The sequence below is a fragment of the Brachyistius frenatus genome, unplaced genomic scaffold (assembly GCF_029030835.1).
Source record: "Brachyistius frenatus isolate BFR_SWC_R1_liver_20210118 unplaced genomic scaffold, ASM2903083v1 Contig_23, whole genome shotgun sequence".
Classification (NCBI taxonomy): domain Eukaryota; kingdom Metazoa; phylum Chordata; class Actinopteri; family Embiotocidae; genus Brachyistius; species Brachyistius frenatus.
Window position 1 is genome coordinate 4,855,572 of NW_027210622.1, and position 12,547 is coordinate 4,868,118.

The 12,547-nt window shown below is 39.9% G+C and overlaps 1 protein-coding gene across 1 annotated transcript; it reads left to right on the forward strand.

Annotated features, from left to right (window-relative positions):
• Window positions 1-1,099: 1,099 nt before the first annotated feature.
• LOC138620380 (G-protein coupled receptor 83-like) lies at window positions 1,100-6,719 on the forward strand. Its single transcript, XM_069697554.1, has 4 exons — window positions 1,100-1,540; window positions 2,057-2,182; window positions 5,200-5,333; window positions 6,002-6,719. Exons 1-4 carry the CDS (start codon window positions 1,100-1,102, stop codon window positions 6,717-6,719), a joined length of 1,419 nt encoding a protein of 472 aa, XP_069553655.1.
• The last annotated feature ends 5,828 nt before the right edge of the window (window positions 6,720-12,547 follow it).

Genomic DNA, 12,547 nt, shown 5'->3' on the forward strand with positions numbered 1-12,547 from the left:
AGGAAGAGGAATGCATGCACTAAATATCTCGTACTCGTGTTGATGCAGAAAACCTGGTGAAGCTGAGGTCCCTATGGGTTTGGCAGTCCATCCAGTACTATATCTTACTTGGTAGGTTACATATAATGTGTCTACTATAGGCACTGGACACAAACTGAATTTACATAACATATTCAAACACATGTCTGCCTGAGGGTGAATTCATCCCCAGGCTGCATTTGACTTGGCTGAGTGTGCACTTAATTAAGAAAAAGGCACAACCAAGGCAGAGTGTGAAGGAAATCTGGCCACCAAATTGATTGTCTGTGGGCCAAAAAATACCTAAACACATCCTGGCCGGTCAATCTGTCAGTCAAGCCAGACAAAAGAGTCTCCTTAGATTGTGTCTCAAAACATGATGTTAAATAAAAAAAATTCACACAGAGATAAATATGCACATTAAATAAATAAATACGGCTTTCAAATACATCACAATACCATAATAACTTCTAGAAATTTCACTGACTTTGTATTTCATGATTGAAGTTGAATGGCAGTTTGAGGATTCAGAGGCTTTTTGGAGTCAATCCCTAGCTGCACTCGGAGGTATTGCAAGTTTATAGCGCCTCAGCATTGGCGTCATTTTTCAGACCCGCACGCGACGTCCACCTTTATAAACAGTCTATGTTAATTACCAAGGATCCGGTGTGTTCGCAACTGAACTACAGTTTTTCTCCAAAGGGCTAAAATAACTTAAAAAATAAAGATCAAGACACTGTCTTTGTTTTACGCGCGGTGAAAACACCTTACCTTTGTTGGTGAAAGCTGCTTGAATACTTACACTAGTGTAAACAGATAGAGAAATAATTTCTTCAAATCCTCCAACATGGTCTCTCTCTCTCTCTCTCTCTTTACACACACACACACACACACACACACACACACACACACACACACACACACACTACCAAACAGCAGCCGCTGTTGAGTCGCATCACACAACTTGTTGCTCATGGTTCAGCCTCTCTGCATCACTTCAGTGACACCGGTGACGGAGCCCGTGTGCAGCTCCATCAGGTTACACAAAGACTGGAGAAAAGAAAAAAAAAACAATCATAAAATGAGAGGAGTGTGTGTTTGGTTATCGATGGTCCTCTGCATGAGCACCTCTGACAGGACAGCAGCGGGACAGAGACTTAACGACTCCTCACTTCTGGGAGATGCGGTGTTTTCTTACAAGGAGCGTTTCCTTAATGTTTCGGGACAGTTGGGTAACCGGACCTCGGCAGTTTTCCTCCTGGACTTTGACGAGGGGATGCTGGAGGACTGGCACTCTCTGGCCAGTAAGAAGAGCGGTGGAGGGCAGTCACAGGACGGCAGCGTCAAGGCGCTTCTCGTGGCAGCCTACTGTTTGATCATCGTGATCTCCCTGTTCGGGAACACACTGGTGTGCCATGTAGTGGTCAAAAACAAGCGCACTCAGTCTGCCACCAGCTTGTTTATTTTGAACCTCGCGGTGGCTGATATCTTCATCACGGTCCTCAACACACCTTTTACCCTGGTAAGATCACTTTTAACCCTGGTTGGAGATTTGACAGCTTGATGTGTGTGTGTGTGCTGTTCCCTTGCACTTATGGCTCATGTGAACACCACCCAATATGTTCCATAATAGGGAACTCTCAGTCTTTACAATTAAAAAAATAAATAGTAAAACTAAATTAAATCATGAATTCAATGGGGCACTGCTCCTGCTCCCTCCTCTCCACATTGCTGTATTTGAGCATTATGTAAAGGACATACATAGTGTGTGATTAAGACTGTTGACACCAAAAGATGGCGCCAATGGTGTTATCTCTGTGTGTTAGTAATCAATGCTCGAAGTCCTACTTATACTGAAACAGAAAACATATTCCCATTGGCAATTTAATATTACCTCAGAGACTTTATGAGCATTCATTTGTGTTTAATCAAGTGGTTTTAGTAATTTGACGGTATTGAAAAATGTCTTATATTGACGGCTGGATGAGGTGACACAATGTACACTACCTACACTGTGTGTGCATGTGTATTTTCTCAGGTCCGCTTCGTGAACAGTACCTGGGTGTTTGGGAGGACAATGTGTCACATCAGTCGCTTTGTACAGTACTGCTCCCTCCATGTCTCCACTCTCACACTCACGGCCATCGCCCTGGACCGGCGACAGGTTTGTTTACATCAGGAGAGGAAGCAGCAATGCTCCTCTCTAAATGTCAGCTCGTTCACCATCAATGCTCAAAGTCCTACTTACACTGAAACAGAAAACATATTCCGGAATTATTGAGCTATTGGAACCCAAACATGGAAGCGCTAGAGAGAAGAGGTGTTGGACATAAATCCTGAGATCTCCTTGACTTCATGGCTTTATGTTCAGTTCGGTGGTAACACAATTTTTTTTTTTAAAGTAGGGTAGCATTAAGAGCAATAAAGAGACAGACAAACTTATAAAGTGAAACCATATGACGACTAACGAGTTAGGGATAACTGCAAAAAGTAAGAAAGCTTGATGTCCAAGGAACCAAGAGGCAGTTCAAAAATATTTTAAGTAGGTATATTATCTACAGTGCTACCTTATTCTACCTCATCTTTATAATCATCTATCTCTGAACAGAGAACAAGATGTCTAACTATGTGAACTGAAATTGGTCTGGATTTCCAAAGATTGGATGAAAAGGAAGCCCACTGCTTACTGATTTTACTGGCCAGCCTGACAACGTTGCCCAGTTTATACTTGTTGTATGTGGTGACATTAAAAATACACAAAGTATGAATCAACTTGAAATTTAGAAAGTAGCTGCATACTCAAATATAAGCAGGTAGCTTGTCTCCCCTGCTGTGGATTCCTTTGCACTGGACCACTTGAATAAGACCAAAACAAATTCGAGCAACAGCTTTGTCTCTTAAACTGAAGATAGTTGAAATGTTTTTGAAGCCACATTTTAAACATTCTTCTTGTGTCTGAAGGTAACAGTGAAATTGACCTATTGTGTTGTGGTTATACAGAGCCACAGCACATTTGAAGCAACTGTGCGGGTTTTAAACTAAAATCTTGTTTTGTAGCAGTGTCTGAAATTTCCTTGCATGAATCAGAACAATTTAGACTTCACACAGTAAAAGCCCCCAATTAAAAAACAACAACAATGACCACTACCAAACAATCCCCACATAGGAGTACTGCACTGAATAGTAAACAGACTGTCATTCATTATTTGTGTCACTGCTGAGAGAGTGATGCAAAACTGTGATTTATGACCATTTCCTCTTAAAACAAAGTAGTGCACACATGATCACCACATTTTCTGAGTTAATTCCTAATAAAGCCCAAATACTGTTTAGTTGCTGTTAATCGTGTGGGGATTTTAGTCAATGAGTTGCAAACTTCTCATATAGTCAAGCTCCATTTTTAAAATCAATATTCCCTGCATTGCCACAGGAACACCCCTTTGATGAAAACTCATAGGCAAACCAACAAAAGCTAAAACTTACACTTTTGATCAGAACATTTGCTTATTTTTTAAGTAATATCCAGTAGATAACAATGTAAATCACAGGTTCATAGAAACCCCTGGAGACTTGTAAATAATAAATAGCATGTCTAATAAGCATGGTTTGCAACAATGTGACATAACATAGTATTTTTCAATTGAATATGAAACAAGCAATTGCTTATTGAGTGGATATAAGTGATCAGTGATATTTTAAGTTAAATAGTGCAACGTAAGCATACACTTGTGTTTCAGTATATTTTTGCAGTAACATACTGCTGCAGCTGTTAGCACTCTGAGCACATAGAAAACATCGGTAAATCAGTATTTATGTCTGTTCTTAAAATAAGTAGAATATTCATACTCGCAGATATTGTGAAAAATGTATTATATGCAATAGAAACAGAAGAGTGAAGCTAAACTGCTGGCATAATTATAATAGAAGACAGAGTTTTGGTGAATTGAAAATACAGTATGTAGTGTGAATATGTACTCCTGGAAGTGAGGACAGGTTCTTTGTGAGTTCATGGTCATGGACTTAGTAGAAAAGGGCTGAGTTGGTGAGTCATGTTTTTGTATAAAAAATGTTTTTCAGGCATCCTATGATATCAGAGATGTGGGTGTATACCTGAATGTCAGTGCTGTCCACACCAAGCAGTGCAAATTAAATACTGTATATTTCGACTCACACTCGCTGTCAAGATAAGAACGTAAGAAAAAAGCTGTGAGTGGAAAACAGATGTGTTTAAGGTCAGTTTAAGCCTTGAATGTCAGTGTGGCAACAACCACAGAGAATATTAATGCGGACTTCTGGAATTTTTCTCCCTATACTATAACAAATGACAATAACTTGGTCAAAATCGCCATACCACCAACTACAAAAGAAAGCCACACAGCTGTGCCAGACTGAGAGAATAAACTCCCCTGAGCACCTCCATCTCCACTCTCTTCTTTGCCCCTTCTTCCATGAAGACAATTACAATTGTCTCCCGAAAAGGTTTGTTTTAGTTGATTATTAAGGTTCGTTATGTTATTTTGATCAGTTTTTATTTTTAAAGATCTCTTGAAACCAGCTTGAACTGTGAAGTTCTGTTCGGTGGGCATTGTATATAAATCCTTTGGGGGTGAATCAAAAGAGTATGAACAGTGCGCTGCACCGTGAAAAGCAGGAGGAAGCTTTTGTTGTGTAAGTATTCCAAGTTATATTACTTGATTAGCACCTGAGTTACGTGTCTTTTTGTGGCATTTGCAATTTAACGATGGACTTGAGCAGAGAGCGCACATAACATGTTGTGTAAACTGGAAAAATCGGTAAAGAAAAACTTTGAAAGGCTGTGTCAATGAAGCAATGAGATGGGCGAGATGTTTTAAGGAGCATTCGTGTTTCAAGAGGGGCAGAATGTCACTGTCTTAGACCGAAGAAGGTGCATCATGGGCAGGAGCCCGTAAAACAATAATCACGTTAAAGCACACCCTCTCGTGTAATAATACTTAATTGTAATCTTTATAGTCAGTACAGCAGGAATGTTGTGTTTCCACTGTAACACCTCTGTTCATCACTAAATAGAATTCACATTCACAGTAAGCAGTCATGTCAAGACCTTCTCCCTGTGACATTTTGTTCCAGAGCAAACCAAATATAGAAGTAATCTGATGTGTAGTTTGTTTGATATTTGTGGTCATTATCTTTTCTTCTCAGCTGATCTTACATCCTTTGAGACCTCGCATGTCTCCAGCACAAGGTGGTGTCTGGGTCGCTGTTATCTGGATTATGGCCAGCTGTTTCTCCCTCCCACATGCAATCTATCAAAAACTCCTGACTTTTACATACAGGTAAAAGGATACAGAGTTGTACCTATCCATAAAGAAAAGTAACATTTTATGAGGTTTGCAACAGAGAAAGATGATTAGACTCCATTGATGTGACTTGTCTTCTTCAAGTGTAGGCTAATACAAAGAGGAGGTTTAGGCACAAACATTATTTGGTAAGGGAAAGATAATGATTTAAGTTAAAATCACAAATGTGTTCATGTTTGGGATCCCTCATTGCTAGTTACAATAGCAAAGAGTGAGGATTGGAAAATGAATGACATCCCTGCTTTCAAGGGGCAATACTTGTACTTCCTGCAGTCCTGCTATGATGTAGTGAAGTGCAGAATTCTAAATGTAGGGACTTATAGACTCTGTCTATGAGTCTAACTATATAACTATAGAAAATGTGAGTCAGTTTTCAAGCAAAAATGCCTCAAATTATCTTGTTCCAGCTGCTCAAATGTGAGAATTTCGTGTTTTTGGACTGTTGATTCCATTAAAGCATCTGTCTCTTTGGGCACTTGGGGGATATTATAATTTCACTACATTTTCAGACATTTTATAGACAAAACAATGAATCAATAAAAGTGGAAGGTATTCGCAGTCTTACACTAACTTGTGTCCTACGTCTGACCTTGTCCTTTCCTCTAATCTGTCTTGCCTCCACTGTAATGACTTTCTCTCACCAGTAAGGACAAGGAGCGAAGCCTGTGTGTTCCTGACTTCCCAGAGCCTTCAGATGTCTACTGGCAGTACATTGACCTCCTGACCTTCATATTGCTTTACATGCTCCCACTTATCATCATCACTGCCTCCTACACCACAGTGGCCCGACGGCTGTGGCGCCACAATGCCATTGGCGACACCACAACCGCTCAGCACGCCACCCACAGGAGGAAGCGGCGGCGAACGTTGGCAATGTTGCTCCTGGTGGTTGCGGTGTTTGCTGTCTGCTGGTTTCCCCTTAACTGCTACGTGGTGCTGCTGTCCAGCCAGGCCATCCACTCCTCTAATGCCCTGTACTTCTGCTTTCACTGGCTGGCTATGAGCTCCACCTGCTACAACCCTTTCATCTACTGCTGTCTGAATCCCACCTTCCGCCAGGAGCTCCGGCTCCTCTTCGACAGGTGCAGGAGGAGACAGAGGGCGGTGGTCGGGTTGGAGCGCGAGGTTCACCCTGCACTTGCTTGCGCTCCCTGTCACAGAACTGCCTGGCCCGACAACAACGAGTCTTCAAGACCAAGACACGCTTTGTCGCACCCGGACCAGGCCTCCTTAGAGCAGAGTCACGCTTCTTCTAGTCAGTCCCACAACCTGAAAGACACACATGTGCTCTTCACTGCCAGGCAGGCCCTCACAGGGAGGACGGACATCCTCTCAGTGCAGCCCATCGTGACTGTGAGCTAACTGCAAACAGCTGCTTCAATTCAAATAAGGCTGAAATTAGTTTTGGAGATTTTTAATTCTACTTTAGGAAGACAGGAAATCTGAAAATCTCCCAGATGTTTGGCGGGGCCAACACGGGACTTCAGAAGCCGCACGGCGAGAGGAGAAGGCTTCTGTGAAAATTAGAAATTAGAAGATCATTAAATTACTTCTCCATGGTCAAATCTGGGTTTTCTCTTTTCATGGGGTCCATTTAGCAGGTGTTCTGGAGCCTTTGATTATTTCATATGACCTTCCGAAGCAGATGGAGTCTGCTCATTTTCAGATATCCTTTTTTTTTTTTAGCACTAAGGGCTTTTTGTCCATTGCAATGAGTGGGGAGCAAAAAAAGAAATAAGCCTATAAGTACAAGGCTGTCTCTGCTGTAGGATGGTGTCGATGTATGAAAGGACATGGAAATTCAATCTATATCTCATTTAAAAAACACCTTCATCCACTGGTTTATGAACAGCCGTTCTGAAGGAGTTCGGATTTTGGCCGTCCCCTTCTTTCTATTCTGGAGGCAGAAGTGACCATATTTGGACAAGCTGGGAAGGAACAAGAGGTGGATGTGACTCAATCTGATCGCGAACCTGAGGACACCCACAGGCCTGTGCAAAACAAGCATACCGCTTTTTGAGGCTTAATTTTGAATAAGTGCTGGATATAAATTTTTAAAGGGAACTAATGGGAAGGAGGGACTTTAGCGAATGACACCGTTATGACTTGTGTTAAAATTGTATTGACTTTGTATTTCATGAGAAGTTGAATCAGAGTGTATGTGCCCACATCCTTTTTGGGGCCAACCCTTCACGGCCCTTGGTGGTATTGCAGTTTAAGGTAATTCCGCATCGGCCTCATTTTTCAGACCCCAAAGCTATGACCACTTTTATATACAGTCTATGGTTAAACCTGAAGTTACCTTGACAACTGCAAATCCTACTTTGTAGGCCACCGTTCTTGCTTGTTTTGTTTTTTTGATGTAGCATTGTCAGTTCCAGCCAAATATATAAGCACTGAGAGGTCTGAGGACTGCTCTTGTTTTTATTAACATTGATTGCAAAAAAGATGTTTTCTAAAAATCAAACAATAGATGATACAAAATACGCTAGCCATTGCAACATTCCATAGGTGCCGGTTTTTACTAAGTTCAAGGGGTTGTTTCTGATGAATTCTTTAAAATGTAAGAGCTCTCATAATGCACTTTTTAGAAACTCAAAAGTTTTAGAAACACATGAGTGAGTGAGTGAGTGAGTGAGTGAATGAGTGACTTACTACGCCACTCATCGTTCAAATTCTGCGTAATTCAGTTGACCAATTTAAAAACCCTGTTTCAGATTAAAAGGCCTCCAGCATTTCATTGACAGGGTCCTGATCCACCCTCGCAGACAGAAGGCTCTCCTCTGCTGCGATAAGATGCAAAACAACAAAAACATTATTATATAAGCTTTTTAGAAAAAAGAATAGTAACTAATTAAATTGCAAATTTTTCTTAATAACATTTTGAACACTTTAGTATCATTTATAATTTAAATACGTAACTGGTTTTAAGAAAACTAGTTATTTCCCAACACTGCTTTAAGGGTCATTGTTATTGCACAGTCTAAGCCTCTTGCCAATTGAAAATGAATTGCAAAACAATAGATACCAGTTAACATTGCAACTTTTGTCAACCTTAGGAATTTGAACATGTATTTGGTGCACAAGGTTGATAATTTCAACATAACATGCAGGCCAAACGTGACCACCTTCTTTATCGCATTGTGGACATATTGAAATAATCACATGCATTCAATATGTAAGCTTGAAATGACAAAATACAGTAAACATAAAATAACCAATAATGGTACAGAGGATGTCAAATTGGTGGGAAAAATGCACATCCAGAATATTTTCGTGTTTAACTCATGTACACATTCACAACTTCAACAGTCTCTGCAAAAAGTATCACAAGTGAGCACATAGTTATACAATTGACAGCAACAATCTCTGAAACTTTCATTCAAAGACAGAATGCAACTTTTTCCATCTTTTTAATATTCACAGACAGGAGTGAGGTTCGTACCCTTTGTAGGGATAACGAACGTGGTTACTTTACTTTGTGTGTGAAAGAAAGCAAACTGGGAGCACATGCAGTCATCTCATTCATCTAGAAAACTGCATTCAATAAACAACAATTGTATGCCATATTTTCATAAACATTATAGAGGTATGTTAAAAAATGTGGGTAAAAAATATGTTTCTTCAGAACATTACTGTGTTGCAACATTGTTAAATGAAATGGTTATTTAATCTTTTACTCAGGCTTCTTCACAATGCTGGTTAACATGAAGTGAAAAATGCATACTGAAAAAATATTGTTGCGAGTGTTCAGTGTTTCTTGTGAAAAACATATTTTATGCCTCAGGTAAAAATAGTAAAAAAAAAAAAAAAACGTGTTCATGTGGGTGTACATGTATTTATGTATAAGAAAAACGGGGACTTTTACAAGGTTTTTGCTCCCTGTAACTATTCAAGTGTTTGTTTACGTCATGGACAACAAAGAAAATGATCAATGTGCCAAAATAAAATCTTTGCAACTTCAAGTCTACTTTTCATGGAGTTATATTTTGTGTTTTTTTTTAGTGTCTACTGTTTTAAACATCTGTTAATTAAATGGCCAAAACTGCCTTGTGTAAATTTCCCTGAACGTTTTGTGCTGAAATGAAACAGTTTCACATTCTGTGGTATTGCACGACTGTCTAGATTACTAAACTAGATGAGTAGGTGAAAAGGGTTTTGAAGTTTTACTCCTTTTTGTGTAATTTCATTGCAATTCTTTTGTCGGTAACCTGAGTGCCTTTTATGACTAAGATTGACTACTGCGCCATGACACACACTAACTGCTTGATTCACATCCAATTCAGTAGACAAGAGTCAGCTTAATTTTGTATATGATTAACTGAATCAGAAGGTTGCATCCAAAAAAAATTGTTTTAATTACTAATGTAAGTGGCATTAAATACATACAACATCCACCAAATCGGTCCATAGGATTTTGGATACGTCTGTTTATGTGCGCTCTTGCTCACTGAGGCCACAGAAACAGCCCTGCTGCATTGCACTTGGGCCTAGTTTCAGGTGGTGGAAGTGCAAGCCTGATTTCACCTCAGAATTGACATCAGAATTGCACTGCACCAACACATCTTTACAGAAACACCCCTTGTTGTACCAATTCACCCATCTCAGTGCATTTTGAGCCACAAAAAAAGCACAGAAAAAAGGCCCTTTTACTGCATCCAAAGGCAAATGTGCCTGGATATGTGCTTTGACCAACTTTGCGCTGGCCTTCACACCAGGGGAATGTTGACCCTTTAAATGACTTTTGTTTGCTGTATGATTCAAACTACAGAAATACTGATGGAGTTGAGGCAATTTTATTACTAGTGTCCAACTGAAAGTTTTTGAAAAAGGATTTGACCTTATGTCTTCAGGGGAGTGAACACTAGGTACATTATTTCTATTGAACAGTTTTTTTCTAAACTTCATAATATATACTTGTTTTACGGGTTACCTTTTTAGAACCAAGAAAGTGGCCACGGCAAACAAATTTTGTATCTATTCATATTGACACCACTCACTAACTTCACTCAACCACATAACTTGTTGATAATAATGAGAAAAAAATAATAGAAATACCGATAACAATAAGAACAAGTTTTTTTCTCCTTTCACACTAGACAAAGGCTTCTGCTTTCGGTTTTTGTTGCTCAGAATATACCATTAGCTATCTTATCCAGTAGTGAGACACGACAAACATTCTCGTCATTACTCTGTAACACAACGTGAATGAATTAATGAAAGCATATTTACTGTGAGATATGCTGAGGCACAATCCCACCTGTTTAAATATAATGGAGCCATATGTTGATATTGACAAATTAGAGCAGATATGTAAATTACTGCATCAACAGACCACGGTATTGAGGAGCCTCACAGCAAGCAGGAAGAAGCTATTGCACAGTCTGCACTTTACTTTTTGAAAGAGTGATTTATAACAATAAAATTTTAGTACATCAATTATTCAGTAGTAGAGAACCTCTTTCTACTTATTTGAAAACCTAAGTTAGCCTTGGTCTTTGATGCAATCCCTTCCTGGTTTACGGTTGCTCATGAAAGGATGTAATCTTTCCTACAATTTATGTTCTCTTGACCTGAACAATATAAGAAGACATCAACCCACTGTGACAGCACGGATAAGAGAGTCGGGTAGGAAAGAGCAACTCTCCCTGCAGCATTTTAACAGCCAACCCATGAAAGATGCAGCATTTCAGCCAATGATTAAAGTACTTGAGCTGCATTATAAAACCCTCTTCTGCCAACATTAACAGTGCAGTAACTCACAGAACTTTATGAAGAGACAAAGCAAGGACTTGTCAAAGAAAATGTCAACGCAGCCTCGATAGCTCTATGGATAGATGGGCCTCCAGGTTTACTGAAGGTTACCTATCTATTACTGCTTACTGCATCACTTCGGAGTGGGAAATAAAAAGAAACGCCCCTTCACTACAGAGACGAGCATCTCTCTGATGCTCTTTTAATGTTGGCCTTTTTCTATAATGCAAGTACTCTCTATGTTTGTTTGTCCCTCGCATATCTTGACACCCATTCCTCCCATCTGCTTCAAACTTGGTGGGTGTATTATTGATTTTCCAGGGATGTCGAATTTGGTGCGTCTGCGATGGTTTACTTGAGAAGAGAGCGAACATCAAAGCCTCATGCCTCAGAACATCACAGCAGAGCTCGGTGATTTCACTTTGACCCTCTTGAGGCTGAATTCACGGTGCACAGCCTTGCCAATGTCAAAGAAAACCCACCTGGTTGCGAACCTGACCTGGTGCGCCTTTTTCAGTTTTGTACAGTGATGTTCTGCCCCTCGGAAACGTGAATGTCACTCAGAACATATCTCCAGGCTCATTGGTTCATTGTCGCAGCCGTCCTGTAACATTTTAAGGGTCTCTGTTGCTAATTTCCAGAGTTTGATACAAAATCTGACCTGCGCCCTCTGGTCATGTCCACGAAGTAATCGCCGACGCACCTGGTCCACTGCTCACAAAAATTGTAAGTAACTCAGGAACTGATGATGATCAAGAGATTCAATTAAATAAGTATTCATCAAATTTGAAAAAAAGGGGACCGCAGCTCTGTTCAGCAGCAGGGGCGGATTCACCGCCACATAGACGCAGTTCCATACAGCATCGCAGCGGTCGTAGTTGGACATGTGTACCTACGTCTGCAGCGAGCTGTTCTCGTGAAAGCTACACAACAATAATACAAACAGGCAATCATACTATCAAACAGCCTATTTTCAAGAGGCGTTGCACTAGTGTCTTTAATGTGGCCATTTTAATTTAATTTTAATCAAAATTTTAAGTTAAAATAAACTTTTTTTTGTTTATGTTCCAGAAGTTCTTAGCCTGAATATTGTTAAGGCAAACAGTTGTGAACTTTTTTTGCCAAGTAAATAAAAAGTAAAAAGAAGGTTGACACAAAAAAAATGGTCACCGCACATACTCTTCCAAAAATGTACCAAACTGAGCCAAAAACCGTCACCACAAAACCATGATAGAAACCGAACCGTAAATTTTGTGAACCACCCATTTTTGTTATGTTGTGGAAGGTTAAGGTTAGGAACTAGTTGTCTTCGGTTAAACCAATCCAGCACCAAGTAGCACAAGTAATCCTATATCCTATATCCTACAGTGGGTACGGAAAGTATTCAGACCCCTTTACATTTTTCACTCTTTGTTTCATTGCAGCCATTTGCTAAA